This window comes from Elaeis guineensis, chromosome 2 (genome assembly GCF_000442705.2).
Source record: "Elaeis guineensis isolate ETL-2024a chromosome 2, EG11, whole genome shotgun sequence".
NCBI classification, from domain to species: Eukaryota; Viridiplantae; Streptophyta; class Magnoliopsida; order Arecales; family Arecaceae; genus Elaeis; species Elaeis guineensis.
Window position 1 is genome coordinate 99,726,318 of NC_025994.2, and position 18,720 is coordinate 99,745,037.

An 18,720-nucleotide genomic window follows, 5' to 3' on the forward strand; every position below is an offset into this window, starting at 1 on the left:
TGCCTTCCGGTGCTGGTGTTTGCAGAGGAAATGCAACCAACGACAGTTCAGCTTCCAAACATAAGCAATGGACTGGGAAGGCACTTGCAAAAATGGTCCTGGAAGGGGCCATTTCCCCAAAACTTACGAGTCTCCAGGGATTCAGTCTCTCTGTGGGTTATCATTTTTTTTGGGTGGAGGAAACAATGCTCGCCTCCCTTGTTTGCACAGAAGGGGAACTAATTTCGAACATTTGTTTTGAGGAGGGTGTGGTTTTGTAGGCACTTTGATAGAACCCATTCATGCATGGCGTTAGGAAGTTATCTCTTGCGTCGAAGTCCCTAGTATTTCTTTTAACATTTCCTTCTTTCAAGCCCCTTTCCCTTGTAATTTACCATATCTATCTGTAACACCCCGGCCCAAATTGGGCCCAGAATCAGCCACAGCCCACAAAAAAAAAAAAAAAAAAATAGGGGAGAAGACTCCTGAAGAGAGTCTTCTTCCTCCTCTCGCCGGCTCCCAATCGGAGTCAGAGACGAGCTCTCTCCGGCTCTATTTAAGGAGGAGATCCCTCCTCTCTTCCTTCCACCGAGGATTCTAAGCCCGATCGGTGGCAATCGTCGGAAAATTTCTCGCCGGAAAAGCTTCGCCGGCGACGGAGGTAAGCCTCCTCCCGTTCCTCTCTTCTCTCCTTCCTTCCCATGCCGATGTGCACACTTGTCGGCGACCGGAGTCGTCGGATTTTGTTGCGGAAGAAATCCTTCTTTTTGCTGTTTTCCGTCGCTGGTGGTCACCGCCGACCACCGGTTTGACCGCCTCTTGCCGCCAGATCACCTCTCCTTCGGCCACCGACCATCCCCGCACCAGCTGCGCCGCCGGCCGGCCAACCAATGAGGGGATCAAAGATCCCCTGTTTCGGTCAAAAAACAAGCCGCGGGAAGAAAAGAAGAAGGAAGAAGAAGAAAAGAAAAAGGAAAAAGAAAAAGAAAAAAAAAAGGAAAAAGAAAAAGAAAAAAAAAGAAAAAGAGAAAGAAAAAAATAAAAATAAAATAAAATAAAAAGAAGAAGAAGAGAAAAAAATTTTCTCTCTCCTCTCTCTACCTTCTCTCTCTAGATTCTCTCTATTTTCTCTCTCTAGATCTTTCTCTTTTTTTTATGGATTTTATCTCTCTAGAATCTTTCTACTCTCTCTCTGACTGCATCACGGATCTTAGGATAAACTTAAGATGAAAATAAGATGATCTGAGATTGCTCCGAAATTCATGCAGTAGATATGATCCCAGTCCGATCCTATTCGAAATTTGTAACACTTGATTCACCCTGATAGGATCTCTGATGATCTCGACCATGATTACCTCATCGGAAGGATACGAAGATTCTCTCTTTACTTTCTCTCTCTACTTTCTCTCTCTAGAATTTTCTCTCTCTTCTTAAATTTTCTCTCTCTAGAAGTCTTATGGATTAGTGGAGGATCCTGATACATAGACAAGTCCTAATTTTGGTTAATCCTAAGAGGGATCCTCGATCTGTGATATTAGGATCGATTATCGGTAATTTTTTCCATATATGATTTTTATATTTGATCAGGGTTATGAAGAGATGATTGTCTGCAAATGATATCAAGTAGAATATTTTGTTAAAAAAATTCATAAATAAAAGAAGAACATTGATTTTTGTGCTTGGATCAGTCACCGGTAAAGGTAAGAATTCCTGTACATGATCACCATTATATATATGCTATTTTATTGTTGGTCTTGCATTATTGGTTTTGCATCGTCGGATTTGAGATCGATGAATTTATTATACCTGAGGTACTGTTATTTGATTTTGAGCATGAGTATGTTATGTCAATATATATGTATCAGGGATTGATGACATGATTATATGGATATGACATATCTGAATTGATCATAATGCAAGTCAGAATTGATTTGATGAAATCAACACATAATGATTAAATGAAAAGAAAGAGATATATGGTATGGACTAGTCTTGTCATGTGGAACAGCCCGCCAGGAGCTTATACCTGGGACAGCCTCCACTGGCTTACAGGTGGATCAGCCGGTCAGGAGCTCATGTCTGGGACAGCCCGTCAGGAGTTTATGCCTGGGACAGCCTTTCACGGGCTTTGGTACGTGGGACAGCCGGCCAGGAGCTCATCCTGGGACAGTCTTGAAAGACTTTTTAAGTGGATTCGATCCAGATGATGATTGAGGTATAGACTTGGATAGTCCAGAGCCAGAAAAAAAATATTAAAAATCATGTGATTATGAAAAGAGAAATGAAAGATAAGGCATGAAATAATTGTTGAACAAAAGTGTTTCACCTGTTAATATATGATGATGCATCTATTTTGATAAGACAGAAAATTTATGAATGTTTGCATTATTTTGGACATTGAACATGAGATTTTATATTTTACTGTTTATCCTTATTTTCAGACTATATTACTATATCAGTGTGATATGGAAATTCTTACTGGGCTGTAACGCTCACACCCCTTCATCTTTCTTTTTCTTCTCAGAGTTACAGGATGATTTAGATTGGCTATGGCTTGGATTTACGGGTGAGTAGAAGGATAAATAGAGTGTCATAGTATCTGATTAGAGAATTGAAGAAATTTAAATTATAATTATGCAAGATTTTATGAATTATATTTGAAATTAATTGTTATGGATGTTAAGATTGTAATGATTTATTTTGGCCTCGCATATTCTTTAGGACTTGCTCTAAGGAGTGTGCGGCCATCACGTATCCGACCCGGGTGTTGGGTTCGGAGCGTGACAGAATGGTATCAGAGCTTAGGTTATGATCATTAGAGATTACGATATAAATGATTAGGATGAGATAGAATAATATCAGAGTTTAGATTCAAGATCACTAGAGATTATAAAGAGATATTAAAACTTTATGTAAAGATCAGTAGGATGTGACAGAGTGGCATCTGAGCTTAGAGGTTAGGTTATATTTTTTTGGAGACAATGATACAAGTGATTAGGATATGACAGAACAGTACTAGAGCCCAAGTTTAAGGTTATAATCATTAAGGATGTAATAAAATGATATTACAATTTAGGTTATGATCATTAGAGAATATGATTTAAGTGGTATTTAAGCTTAAGATTATAATTATTTGAAATTATGACTTTAGTGATATTTAAACTTAGATTATGATCATGAGGAACATGATAAATATAAAAGAGAATATTCAATATTTAGATTTCGAATCAATAGATATTAAGATAAAATTTATGTATAAGTGGTATATGATATCTATAATAGAATTGATGAGTTATATCTTAGATTTCAATAAGTAAGGTTGACCTAAGTATGAAAAGAGTTGACCTTGGAATAAAGTGGGAGGTATTGATAAGTTATGTTGAGTATACTAGAGAATTTTGGAATGTAAAACTTATATGATTGAAGATCATGAATTTTCTTTTAATTCCAATGATAATTGTCTGAACATTATGAATTTGGACTTATCAAAGAAAGTTAATTAGGGTATGGTCTAAGAAGAAATTACATCATATGAGAGAGAAATATTTTTGAACACTGAACCTATAAGAGGATCCTATATGAAACTCAATCTTAGATGAAAAAAATATATATATATATATACTTGAATTTTATTATGAGAATATGAGATACACATCTTGGTGAAATCTTTGGTTACTCAAAATATCATATTCTGAATATGATTCCTTGATCTTTCAAGTTGTATTGAATTTCAAGTCAAAAGCTTACCTTTCTAAGTGGATCAAAAGTATTTTGATATTATTGTTAAATTAAAGAAGAAAATTTATTTTGTCAGAGTATGATATACAGGTTATGATAAAATTTTTAATAATTCATATTACTATCTATGGATTAGTTTTTTTTTAATTTTTTTTGTGATTGTTAAAGATGGTGAAGTGTATTAATTATTCAAGTCAAAGTTTAGATTTTTTTTAATTGAACTAAGACATCTTGCTCGTGTTAAATTTTGAATGACTTATACAAAGGATAAGATTTTGTATGGATTTATTGATTAATAATAAGGGTTGTGATGAAGGGAGCTCTATAAGAAATAATCAAGTTGATTCTACTTAAGGATGTTGGCTTGAGTTCTTCTAGTTTGTCAAGTTAGAATTAATTCTTTTAAAAAAAATAAGATTGATTTAGAAATTATCTAAATGATTGTAAGGTAAATCTAAGGTTAACTCCAATTGATTCTAGACATGTTGAATTCTTGAAGAGTGATGAAACTTATGCAATGATTTCAAACATAGGAAGTGGATCAAGATTTAAATTTTATATACTATACCCAAAGGTAGTAAAGATAAAGAAACTTAAAATTTTGTCCTAAGTCTTATATGAAATTTGAAGGTTAGATCTATCCTGGATTGATCTAACATATGAGGATATTTTTATCTTTGATAGACTTATATAATTTGATAAATTAAGATCAGAGTGCGCAGCAAAAGCGTGATGGATTAAATTGATTAAAAATATTAATCTTTTAAATCAAAAGATATTATGATGAAATATATTAGTTGCAAATAAGAAATGATTTTATTGATAATGAAAGGATACTATAAATTTTGATCTAATCTGATTATAGCCGGATAATTTTGTCAGTAGGTTGCTTCATTATAGATAATACCAAGAAATTTTAGATATCTCAAGTTTATTAACAGTTTGATAGTTCTGATATTAGTTCAAACTTAGAATATCCTGACATAGATCTCATATTTTTTTAAAATTTAATATTGTTACTCGGACTGATATAGAAGATTGAGGTTTTCTTAAGATGAGAGTCTATATATAAAATTTGTTGGAAGATCAAATGAAGAAAGAAATCGATGATTATGAAGAGTGTCCGATGTTTGATCTTTATTTATTTTTCTATCAAGGGTAGCCCGAGATAATTATGAATTTGAGTGGAATATATTAGATAAATAATGGTGGTATATTAATACAAGTCTAAAATGTTACGGTTCTTCGAAAAAGTTGAGAAATCAATAAGAGGAGATGAATTTAAAATTTCAAATAATTTTGTTATAACAAGATCATGAGAAATAAATAATATATAAGACATTATTGTAAGCTTGAGAATGATCTGAAGAATGTATACTTTGAAATATATCTCAACAACATAACTTAATTTAGAGGATGAAATTATTTGAAGGGGGGGAGAATGTAACACCCCGGCCCAAATTGGGCCCAGAATCAGCCACAGCCCACAAAAAAAAAAAAAAAAAACAGGGGAGAAGACTCCTGAAGGGAGTCTTCTTCCTCCTCTCGCTGGCTCCCAATCAGAGTCGGAGACAAGCTCTCTCCGGCTCTATTTAAGGAGGAGATCCCTCCTCTCTTCCTTCCACCGAGGATTCTAAGTCCGATCGGCGGCAATCGTCAGAAAATTCTCGCGAAAGACCATCCCTGTGCCATCCAATTTCTCGTCGGAAAAGCTTCACCAGCGACGGAGGTAAGCCTCCTCCCTTTCCTCTCTTCTCTCCTTCCTTCCCGTGCCGATGTGCATGCTCGCCGGCGACCGGAGTCGTCGGATTTTGTTGCGGAAGAAATCCTTCTTTTTGCTATTTTCCATCGCCGGTGGTCACCGCCGACCACCGGTTTGGCCGCCTCTTGCCGCCAGATCACCTCTCCTTCGGTCGCCGACCATCCCTGCGCTGGCTGCGTCGCCGGCCGGCCAACCAATGAGGGGATCAAAGATCCCCTGTTTCGGTCAAAAAACAAGCCGCGGGAAGAAAAGAAGAAGGAAGAAGAAGAAGAAAAGAAAAGAAAAGAAAAAGGAAAAAGAAAAAGAAAAGAAAAAGGAAAAAGAAAAAGAAAAAAAAAGAAAAAGAGAAAAAGAAAAATAAAAATAAAATAAAATAAAAAGAAGAAGAAGAGAAAAAAATTTTCTCTCTCCTCTCTCTACCTTCTCTCTCCAGTTTCTCTCTCTAGATTCTCTCTCTATTTTCTCTCTCTAGATATTTCTCTCTTTTTGTGGATTTTATCTCTCAAGAATCTTTCTACTCTCTCTCTGACTGCATCACGGATCTTAGGATAAACTTAAGATGAAAATAAGATGATCTGAGATTGCTCTGAAATTCGTGCAGTAGATATGATCCCAGTCCGATCCTATTCAAAATTTGTAATACGTGATTCACCCTGATAGGATCTCTGATGATCTCGACCATGATTATCTCATCGAAAGGATACGAAGATTCTCTCTCCACTTTATCTCTCTACTTTCTCTCTCTAGAATTTTCTTTCTCTTCATGAATTTTCTCTCTTTAGAAGTCTTATGGATCAGTGGAGGATCCTGATACATAGATAAATCTTAATTTTGGTTAATCCTAAGAGAGGTCCTCGATCTGTGATATTAGGATCGATTATCGGTAATTTTCTTCATATATGATTTTTATATTTGATTAGGGTTATGAAGAGATGATTGTCTGCAAATGATATCAAGTAGAATATTTTGTTAAAGAAATTCATAAATCAAAGAAGAACATTGATTTTTGTGCTTGGATCAATCACCGATAAGGGTAAGAATCCCTATACATGATCACCATTATATATATGCTATTTTATTGTTGGTCTTGCATTATTGGTTTTGCACCGTCGGATTTGAGATCGGTGAATTTATTATACCTGAGATACTGTTATTTGATTTTGAGCATGAGTATGTTATGTCAATATATATGTATCAGAGATTGATGACATGATTATATGGATATGACATATCTGAATTGATCATAATACACTACAAGAAATTTGATTTTTTGCGATGAAATTTTAGCGATGAAATTTATTTCGTCGCAAATAATTAAGCTTTTGCAACGAAATTTAAATTTCATCCCCAAAAATTAGGTATTTGCGACGAAAAAAATTGCGTTGCAAAAAGTTATATCTTTTGCAACGAAATTTTTATTTTTGTTGCTAGAAGTTGATTTTTAGCGACGAACTTTTTTTTTCATTATAAAAAATAATTTTTTTTGCGATGAAATATTTTTTTTCGTAGTTAAAATTTTTTTTTTGCGATAAAAAAAATTTTATCGCAAAAAAATTATATTATTTACGACGAAATTGATATTTCGTTGCTAAAAAGAAAGGCTTTTACGATCAATATTATTTATATTTAGCGACGAAACTATTGCGTCGCTAAATTTTATTTTATTAAAAAAATTTGAATATTTTACGACAAAAATTTAAATTTCGTTGCTAGAATTGATCTTTAGCGACGAAAGTTTTTTCATCGCAAAAAATTATTTTTTTTGGCGACGGAAAAATTTTTCGTTGCTAAATTTTTTTTTTTCGACGAAAATAATTACATCGCAAAAAATTTGATTTTATGCGATGAAATATTTTTTTCGTTGCGAGAAACTTGATTTTACGATCATTTGCGATGAAATTAAATTTTCGTTGCAAAAAATTAATCATTTGCGACGAAAAAATTTTTGTTGCAAAAAATATATTTTTTTACGACAGAATATTTAATTTTAGCAACGAATGTATTTCGTTGCTAAATATTTTTTAATTAAAAAAAAACCTTTGATATTCTGCCCTAATTGAAAATAACCCTGTTGATTTCTCCCTCCCCGATCTCCGCCGCGGTCATCCAAATTTTCTCCCTCCCTGATCTCCGGCGACAGTCCTCCTTCCCCGGTCGCCGGTCATCCTTCCCGGTAAGTCCTCTCCCTCCCCGCCACCATCCTCTCTCTCTCTCCCTCCCCACCGCCGTCGAGCCCTCCCTCCCTGCCACCGTCGCCGCTTGAGCCCGCCCCCCGTCGCTGATCGAGCCCACCTCCCAGCGCGCCGGCCATCTCCCTCCCGCCTCACCACCCTCTCCTCCGCGCACCGAATCCTCCCTCTTCTCTGCCTCCTTCCCTCCGGTTCCCTCCAATCCCTCGAAACCCTAACCCTCGAATCCATAAAATGAAGGTGGCGGCCACCTCTCCTCCCTCCCTTTCCTCCTCCTTTCATACTTTCCTCCTATTCTTCCTCGCCGGCCGCTGCCGAAATGACTACCTCCTCCTCTTCTCCTCTACCCTTCATGGCGGAGTACCTGATGGATCATCTGGGCTACTCCAAGGATAAGGCCCTCGTCGCCTCCAAATCCCTCCTCCACATCACCACCCCCGACAAGCCTGACGCCGTCCTCGCCTTCCTCCATCGCCACGCCGGCCTCTCCCCCCGCCAGCTCCACGCCTTCGTCCGCCGCCGCCCTACTGTCCTCGCCACCAACGTCCCCTCCAATCTCCTCCCCAAGCTCAAGCTCCTCGAGCGCCTCCTACCCTCTCTCGTCCCCCGCCACCGCCTGCCGCTTCGGCCTCCCATCCCCCGTCGTCGCCTACCGCTTCGGCCTCCCGTCCCCCGCCGCCGCAGCGTCTGCAAGGCAGTCACCGCTGGTCGACCCATCCATCCCCTGTCTCTCTCCCTCATTTTCTTTCTCAGTCTCTTACCTGAGAAAGAGTTGAAGGTCGATCCCTTAACTGGCTTGTCTGATAAAAAAAATAAATTTTTTTTAATAATAATATATTAGTTGTAGCATAACAAATTTATAAGCCTTAGAATTTCCATTCGAGGATAGCGTGCATAAACCAATATTTTTTTTTATGAAAAAATATTGGTGCTTTACACACTATTCTCGAATTGTCCTCATGGACAGTTTGGGCACGTGAATAAATTTAATATTGCAACACATGTGCTTCTATATCGCAGAGTTTTGTCGGTATTTTCGATCATGTTCTCTGGATACATAGCACAATTTTAATGCTTGTGTATCTGGAGAACTGCATCGAAATGCTGTCGAAATTTTTTTGGTATACAAGACATGTATTGCAATATTAAATTCTTACGTTCCTGAATAGAATAGGACCATCACCCTATAGGTAGGAGATATAAGGCGTTAGTCAACTATTATTACATAAAATTGATTGTATAGTTTGCATCATAAATATGTAGGTATGGATCGTGGTTGGATGTCATTGCGTGATAAGTTCTGTCCCGAGTATATTACGGGTGTGATGACTTTTATGAATGTGGCATCCAATCATACTAGAGAAGATGGGAAAGCTCGTTGTCCATGTCGTCGATGTAGGAATTTATTTTGGTGTACCTTATCGGACATTCAGAATCATTTATACGAACATGGTATAGATGTGACTTACAAGAGATGGACTTGTCATGGTGAAGATTTGCCGACTAGCTTGAACATGTTGTCCAGGAGTCCCATAAATCCATCGTCAGTCGGTGGATCATGCAGTCGTGAAAGACAAACACTTGGTGAAGAAGATAGAGAAATTTTAGAGGATCTTCATCCAAAATTATTTGAAGTAAATGTAGAAGCGAGAGCAGAACATCAGCATTCCATTCCGAGACAAGAAGCTGAAGAGGACAGTAATATATCTATAAATGATAGATTCGAGCGTCTATTAAGAGATGCACAAAGTGATGTTTATCCTGGTTGTAAGAAGTACTCTCTGTTGTCCGCCGTAATAAAGTTATTACACATGAAGACACTTGGTAAGTGGTCAAACAACTCGTTTAATTGGTTGCTCAAATTTTTGAAGGACTTACTGCCAGAGGGAGAGTTACTTCCGTCAAGTCATTATGAAGCCAAAAAATTATTGAAAGGACTCGGTTTGGGAGTCGATGACTTGGGCCTACGCTGTGAAAAGATACATGCATGTCCGAATGATTGTGTTCTGTTTTGGAAGGATAAACAAGATCTACAAGCATGTCCAATTTGTCATTCAAGCAGATGGAAAGAAAGTCGTGGTAAGGATAAGAAGAAAAAGAAAATACCATGCAAGATTTTGTGGTACTTTCCGATTACACCACGATTGCGTCGATTGTTCATGTCGAGGCATACTGCTTGTGACATGCGATGGCATAAGGAGGTAAATAATATGGACGATGATGTCATGAGACATCCATCAGATGGAGATGCGTGGAAACATTTTGATCGTGAACATCCATGGTTTGCAGCTGATTCACGAAATATCATGCTAGGGTTGGCAATAGACGGATTTAATCCATATGGTAATCTTAGTACTGCTTATAGTATGTGGCCTGTTATGGTATTTCCTTATAATTTACCACTATGGAAGTGCATGAAATCACCTTTTAATCTATTGGCCTTATTGATCCTGGGTCTCCGTGCCCCTGGAAGAGACATAGACATATTTTTAGAGCCATTGATCGAAGAGTTACAATATTTGTGGGAAGAAGGATGCGAAACATATGATCATGTTGTAGGAGGCATCTTTCGTATGCATGCAGCACTGCTTTGGACAGTTAATGATTTTCCTGCATATGGCGATATTTCTGGATGGTGTACAAAAGGGTATAAAGCATGCCCAACTTGTAACGATGATATTACATCGGACCGTATTCGTGAAAAGATTTGTTTTACCGACCATCGACATTTCTTGCCAGATGATTATAGATGGAGGAGAAGTCTTAAGTTCAATGGCAAGCATGAACGACGTGCGCAGCCAAGATTCTGGTCTACGGACAATATTTTAAATCAGTTACCCAACCCACAGGATGTCATATTTGGTAAGGGTCTGGCCAGCCAAGTAGGAGTGCGAACAAGTATCGAAAATTGGAGAAAAAAGAGCAAGTTGTTTGATCTTCCATATTGGAAAATGCTTCTTCTTTGACATAATCTTGACGTCATGCATATTGAAAAGAATATATTTGATAATGTATTTTATACCATTCTCAATATCGAAGGAAGAACGAAGGATACCGTGAAGGCTCGTCTTGACTTAGAGGATATGTGGATTAGAAAGGAATTACATTTGATTCGACGAGGGGATAGGCTGGTGAAGCCATTGGCATGTTATACACTGAATCGAAGAGAGAGAAATCAATTTCTTTCATATTTGAGATCAGTGAGGTTTTCTGATGGATATGCCTCAAACTTGAAATGGTGCATCAAGTCAAAAGATGGGAAGATCGTCGGGATGAAAAGTCATGATTGTCATGTACTTCTACAGCATGTGCTCCCAGTTGGTTTGCACGGATTGTTGTCGGATAATGTGTGTGATGCGTTACTTGATCTGGAAACTTATTTTCGGGACTTATGTGCGAAGACATTGAGACGAAGTCAGATCGACATATTGGAGAAGAAGATTATCATTACTCTCTGTAAGCTCGAGATGATATTCCCTCCCGCCTTCTTTGATATCATGGTGCATCTTTCTGTTCATCTTCCACATGAGGCTAGATTGGGTGGGCCAGTACATACAAGATGGATGTACCCAATTGAAAGGTAATTGCATGATATTGTAATATTTATTATTCATTATTGTATTCTTATTATATGTGATATCAATTGATAATTTATTGAATAGGGAGATGCGTGAATACAAGAGTGCCGTCACTAACAAAGCACAGCCTGAAGGTTCAATAGCAGAGGCACATGCTATGAATGAATGTCTGACATTCTGCTCTATGTACCTTCGACGAGTGGAGATCAAATTTATAAGGCCACAATGGAATATCGATGTTGATGAGATTCTGACCGATGGATTGTCCGTGTTCTCCAATGTTGCCCGACCATATGGTAAAAAAGATTTTCGAATGTTGACACCACAAGAAACGGATGACATGCATTGGTATGTGCTAAACAATTGCGAGGAGGTAGAAACGTACATGATGTGAGTATATACATTTAATTTTTATTTGTTGATATATCAATGAATGTACGTGGACTCTAAATTAAAATATACATGGTATTACTGTATCACTTCAGAGAACACGAAAGTGAGCTCAGAAGAAGTAATCCTACATTAGCAACGGCACGACATAGGAATCAATTCGCATCATGGTTTAACGAACGGGTAAGTTATGTTCATGTTCATCCATAATTAAAAGTTTGTTTATATAGTATTTTTTTTGTCAAATTTAACCTGCTTATTGTTCTTTTAATTGTAGATAGCTCAGCTACGTATAGACAATCCTAACTGTATCAGTAATGACTTAGTTGCACTTGCACGAAAACCTGACAGACGTGTATCAGTATATTCAGCATGCATAGTCAATGGTGTGCGATTCTTAATGGAAGATCGCGATCGTGATCGAACCACACAGAATTGTGGAATAAGCGTGGAGGGCGAGCACAAGGGTGAAATAATAGATTTTTTTGGTGTTCTGCATGAGGTTATAGAGTTGAGATATAGTGGTCTTCGACGGATTATGTTATTCAAGTGTCGATGGTATGACTTAGGATGACACAGGCCAATTGTTATAGATCCTCAACTCGTCAGTGTCCACACTGGTCATGTATGGTATGAAAGTGATCCTTATATTTTTGCAAAGCAAGCAAGACTAGTGTGGTATATTGATGATAACAAAATGAAAGAGCCTTGGCGAGTTGCAATAAGGGCTCAGCATAGGTATTTGTTTGATCCTGCACTTTTCACATGCCCGAACGATGAACATCTTGAGAATGAAGTCTGTGCAATTATTGAAAATGAAGCATATCAAATGCAAGCACCAGATAACATATTAGTGCCAGATGATACGATTGACATAGGACAATTACAAAGAGACGACTATGAACCTGAGGATGTTTCTGTTGTTGGATCGTCGATAAGGGCATGGACACGAGCACGATCCAATAATGACTTCATTAACGACGATGATGATAGCACTTCAGGGTCGAAGTCTTCTATGACTCCCGTCGAAGATGACTATATAGACACGAGTTCAGAATCTGAGAACAATAATTAATATGAATAAGTAATTCAATTTATTTTTTTTTATTATATCATGTAATACTTGAGTTTTTTTGATTACGTACTGATTTAAATTATTTTAATCATTGCAGCATCATGACTGGTCCTGGACGTAGACATTCACGGGGTAGGCAGCAGGCTCCGCTTGATGATACACATCCTCACTTTAGCATTTTGCATGATGAGTCAGAGAATTTAGATGAGACTCAGCTACCCGAGTCCACAGAGCAGACTAGTGCTCAGCCAGAGCTTGCCCAGCCGGAGGTCATGGTACCGCAGTATCATCCCCTTACAGGTACATCTCTATCAATTTATAAACCATATATTTTTTTTTGTTATATGCATTTAGTGATACATGATATATGTTCATTTCACCAATTTTTACATGTGGGAACACAGCATCGACGTGCAGTGCGTGGTCCTAGTAGGGGTCTTGTTTTGGAAAAATATGTGCATACACACAATGAAAAATCGAAGATACAGATATTTTGAGATCATCCGGTTGGCACAGAGGCTAGTATCATCGCAAATGAGATCAGTTTGTATATGTGGAATCATTTTTCGTGGGCTGCTGAAAGTTTCAAGCATGTAGCTCCTCGATACCGTGATGCTCTAGTCTCTCACATCAAGGTAAGAATTAAATTTGGATGTCTTGCATATCATTACATGATCCATATTATTTTTGGTTATATAAATAATTTTTTTATTATATGAATAATTTCATGTATTTGCTTTTTGGTATGATTACTGTGTAAGATAATATTGACTTCGAGGATTGCACTGACGAAGAAATGACGGCATGTATTCTCAAAATGGATGCAAATAGATACAGAGATCGGCGATGTAGGCTTCATAAATACTACAATGAGCTGCAGGCGAAGGGGATTGATCTTGTGACCCAGCCATACAGAAATTGGGCTGGGTCTAGTGATGATTGGCGGTGGTTATGTGAGCATTTTGGAAGTGAGGCATTTCAGGTATGTCTAGTGTTTCAAGTTTTTTTAATTTTGTTATGTCCTTTATTGGTTATAATTGTATGTATTTTGTAGCGACGATCGGAGGCGAATAAGGTGAATAGGAGTAAGATTGATTCTATTCACACGCAAGGAAGTGCCTCTTTTGCACAGGGAATGAAGAGGATGGTACGTAACTACATTTACAATCATACTTTGTAACTTCTTATTAAATATTTATATTATTTTGATATCTTTTTTTTCTTTTTTTTTTGTTTGAACAGGGACTATCCGGAGTCGACGCCTATGCTAAATTCTATCAAAACAAGAGTGGCGAGTTCGTGACCGAGGAGACGAGGCAGCGTCATGTAAGTATCATTACTCTACATTTTGAATACTTTTAAAGAGTTTAAAAAAAAATTATGATTTTATTTGGTTTATTGTGAAGGAAAAAATGTTAGAATTGAGAGAGCAGGCGACGAGGGAGGTGGGATCTGACGGTGATACTGGATCGCAGCAGGTTTGTTTGATGACAGATGATACGATTTTGGATATCGTCCTCGGGCGGCAGCTAGGATCTGGTCATAGCATGCGGTCCAAAAAATCACGTAGTTCGTCATCTGGCCGGTCTGATGATGCATCGGTGCCAGAGGCAGTTAGGACATCCATGAGCATGATGCAAGATCAGATTAGTTACTGGATGAATCGTAGTCAGACGCTCGAGAGGATCGTAGCTGCGATGGCGGGATGGCTCGGTATTGATGCTTCTGAGTTAGCACCTCTACAGTCACATGATGCCGCCTCTGCACCACCATCGCGACATATATCGGGTCAGGGATCGACGCCTGGAGAAGAGAACGAGGCCAACGAGTCAGATCATACCTAGTTTGTAGTTATTTTAAATTTAAAATGGTGTATGGACTTATATTTTTGTATATGACAAAGATGGTTATGAAACTTTTTGATACTTGGAATTGGTCTTTTGACTTAGAATATTTTTATTGTGTTAATATACTGTTTATTTAAAATATATTTGATCAGATAATTTGTATTTGAGCAGGTTTTTTTTGAAAATAAATAAAAATTTTATTTTTTATCCAAAATTTATTTTAGTGATGAAATATTAATTTCATCGCAAAAAATTTGTGAACCCAAAAAAGTAAAACTTTTATTATTCATTGTGACGAAATTTTTTATTTCGTTGCTATTTTTGCGACGAAAAAATAGTTTCGTCGCTAAAAATTTTAACTTTTTACGATGATATTTTTATTTCATCGCAATTATGGCGATGAATTTTTTTATTTCGTCGCCCTTCTAGCGATGAAATTATTATTTCGTCACCATTATAGCGATGAAAATTTTTTTCGTAACAATTATAGCAACGAATATTTTTTTAATCGTAATTATTGCGACGAAATTATTTCGTTGCTATTTTTGCGATGAAAAAATAGTTTCGTCGCTAAAAATTTTATCTTTTTGCGATGAAATTTTTATTTCATCGTAATTATGGCGACGTATTTTTTTATTTCATTGCAATTATGGCGATGAATTTTTTTATTTCGTCGCCCTTCTAGCGACGAAATTTTTTTTTCGTCGCCATTATAGCGATGAATTTTTTTTTTCATCGCAATTATAGCAACGAACATTTTTTTCGTCGCAAAAATTACGATAAAATTTTTGCGACAAATTTTTTTGCGATGAAATCCGTCGCTAAGTTTTACGACGAATTTTATTTTCATCGCAAAAAATAAGAGAATATATTTTTTTAATCACAATATTTAGCGATGAAATTATTTTTCATTGTAATTTTAGCGATGAAAATTTAATCTCTTGCGACAAAATATTTTCGTCGCTAATACAGCACATAACTTCGTCGTCTAGATTTACTATTTTTTGCGACGAAATAAAATATTTTCGTCGCTAAGGTCTTTTGCTACGAGGCTTTCTCTATAAATTTTTAGCGACGATATATTTTGTCGCAAATACTTTTAGCGACGAAAATATGATTTTTAGCGACGAAAAAATTTCGTCGCAAAAAATCAAATTTCTTGTAGTGATGCAAGTCAGAATTGATTTGATGAAATCAACACATAATGATTAAATGAAAAGAAAGAGATATATGGTATGGACTAGTCTTGTCATGTGGAACAGCCCGCCAGAAGCTTATACCTGAGACATCCCCCACTGGCTTACAGGTGGATCAGCTGGCCAGGAGCTCATGCCTGGGACAGCCCGCCAAGAGCTTATGTCTGGGATAGCCTCTCACGGGCTTTGGTACGTGGGACAACCGGCCAGGAGCTCATCCTGGGACAGTCTTGAAAGATTTTTTAAGTGGATTCGATCCGGATGGTGACTGAGGTATAGACTTAGATAGTCCAGAGCCAGAAAGAAAATGTTAAAAATCATGTGATTATGAAAAAAGAAATGAAAGATAAGGCATGAAATAATTGTTGAACAAAAGTGTTTTACCTGTTAACATATGATGATGCATCTATTTTGACAAGACAGAAAATTTATGAATGTTTGCATTATTCTGGACATTGAACATGAGATTTTATATTTTACTGCTTATCCTTATTTTCAGACTATATTACTATATCAGTGTGATATGAAAATTCTTACTGGGCTGTAAAACTCACACCCCTTCATCTTTCTTTTTCTTCTCAGAGTTACAGGATGACTTAGATTGGCTATGGCTTGAATTTACAGGTGAGCAGAAGGATAAATAGAGTGTCATAGTATCTGATCAGAGAATTGAAGAAATTTAAATTGTAATTATGCAAGGTTTTATGAATTATATTTGAAATTAATTGTTATGGATGTTAAGATTGTAATGATTTATTTTGGCCTCGCATATTCTTTAGGGCTTGCTTTAAAGAGTGTGCGGCCATCACATATCCGATCTGGGTGTTGGGTTCGGGGCGTGACACTATCTAATACAACTTTCTTAAGGGGGAAGTAGCTTACTTTCTCCTTATTTCTCTCAAAAAAAAAAAAAAAACTCTAATAAAAACAAACGGGCTCTAAAGTTATTTGAAAGCTCCACCATCGATTATGGTTTCCCTTATCGCGCTCTTCCCCCCAAGGGAGGGAGCCTAGCGGAGCCCCGAAATGGCTTAATGAAAATTGGTCTTTTATTTTCCAAATAGCGAATTGCATAAAGTAAAAAAAGAATCTCTCAAGTATTTTCAGTGTGCTTGAGAGCGTCGAAGTACATAGAATATCAATACCCTATTCATGATTCAATCCTGCCACAGACAAGCGATTGCGCCTGAAGCAAGCCAGAGACGAAACTGCTTTTGACAGTCACAGCCTCACAGGCTTGTTCTTCATATATTATAGTGGAAAAATTGTCACTCGAAACAAAGAAACTTGGCTCGAATAAGCATCCTTCTTCGAGCCCAAAAACAGTCCTCTTTCTTTTAGCAAGCTAGAAAACTAGCCAACTCCATATATAAATATCTTCTTTCTTATCCCACTCTACCTTTCTTTTATCGCTTATGTCTCATGCTTACCAATCTTCTACAATCAAGACTGACTAAGACAGACCAATCTTCTGCAATCAAGACTGATTGAGACAGAGGACACAAAAGCACTACACATGCATGGATATTGTATGAAACATTTATTAGGTTGTCTTCCACCAGCTAGCATTATACGGATCCCAAAAGGGATCCACAGTCATTTTGGAGCAGATGTTTGGTCTGATATATATGTTTTGTAGATATCCTGCTGTGACTTTTTTTTTTAAATTTTTGAACTGTATCCATATTCGTTTTATATGAATATTTTATTTTCTCAAAAAAAAAAAAAAAAAAAAGAAAGAAAGAAAAAGAAAAGAGAGGAGGAAGATCCGCAGCATCTCTAACTCTCATAAATGGCCCCCACCTTTCCATTGGGTTCGGGTTGTATCTTTGGGATGAAAGACTGATTGATCTTTTTATCGCGACGCCCACCATTTGGTCGTGACTCACTCCAATCTCTTTCTTCCATCTGCCGCTATTTCACGAACCAACGGTCGACGTGGCAAAAGAAGGACAATCGTAAGATACATCCTGAACCCCTTTCCAACTAATTGTTGCCCCTTTCATTCCGTAACACGGTGGATAGGACGAGAGCTGCAACCCTATCTCTCATCTCTCTTCACTTTCTTTTTCTTTTCATTCTATTAGAATTTAATATTTCAAGATCCCGTTCACACTGAACCCATAATGAGATTCACGATGATGAATAGAATCCAACGAATCTAAGATCAGCCCAAATAAAAATCAGATGAAAGAGATATACTTGATAGAAGATGGTACGAAAATCAAAACAGCAGAAGCCGGTGGCAGATCAGCGGAGGTTGCAATGGCACGACTGCGCGCAGCCTAATGCACCGACATGTGGATGCATGCGGTGTGGGGCTTAGGCACGCGCGGCCCGCATGATACACCTCACGCAGTCCATGAGTAGTGCATAGACCGACGGTCCTCGGAGACCCGCATGGATCGAGCGTGCATTTTCTCTTAGTTACAATCCACGATGGACCGATGGGTGTTTTCCTCTGGTTTCTCGCGGTCTACAAGATTTTTCGTGGATCGATTGCGCGATCAGATGGCTTGAAGTGTTGCCGGTCTTGATTTGATCGTTCAGAGACCTGTTTGGGTACTATGAGTCCATAACTCCTATTTCTGTTCGGATTCAAGGCTATAAATGCTCCTGTTTATAGAATAGGAGACATCAACAGTGATTGGTTGTTCGGCAGAGAATCTAGAGTAGCAGCAGAGGCGAAGCGCCAACAGAGAGTAGGAGCAGGAGCTTCAGATAGACTGTCAAGCAGCAGACAGCGATTGTTTCAGGAGTTCATGGGGGTCTTCTTAGAGAGAGAGCTTCTTGTGAGGAAAAGATTGGGTGTACGAACGTTAAGGGTGTGATCTCCTTTTATAATTTTTCTCGTTTCTCATAGTGAAGCTTGCATGCCCCGTGGAGACGAGCTTTTTTTGGCTGATCCACATATTTGATTGTTTCTATTTTATTTTTTTTCTTCCTACTACGACACGCGGTATCAA

At 37.6% G+C, this 18,720-nt stretch overlaps 1 protein-coding gene and 1 long non-coding RNA gene across 3 annotated transcripts in view; both read left to right on the forward strand.

Moving 5' to 3' along the window:
- LOC105049635 (uncharacterized) overlaps nucleotides 1-18,720 on the forward strand; it is a 126,149-nt gene that overhangs the window by 35,090 nt on the left and 72,339 nt on the right. The gene's annotated exons all lie outside the window — the stretch shown is intronic.
- Nucleotides 7,988-11,014, forward strand: LOC140855588 (uncharacterized). Its single transcript, XM_073251619.1, has 3 exons — nucleotides 7,988-8,375; nucleotides 9,313-10,477; nucleotides 10,987-11,014. Exons 1-3 carry the CDS (start codon nucleotides 7,988-7,990, stop codon nucleotides 11,012-11,014), a joined length of 1,581 nt encoding a protein of 526 aa, XP_073107720.1.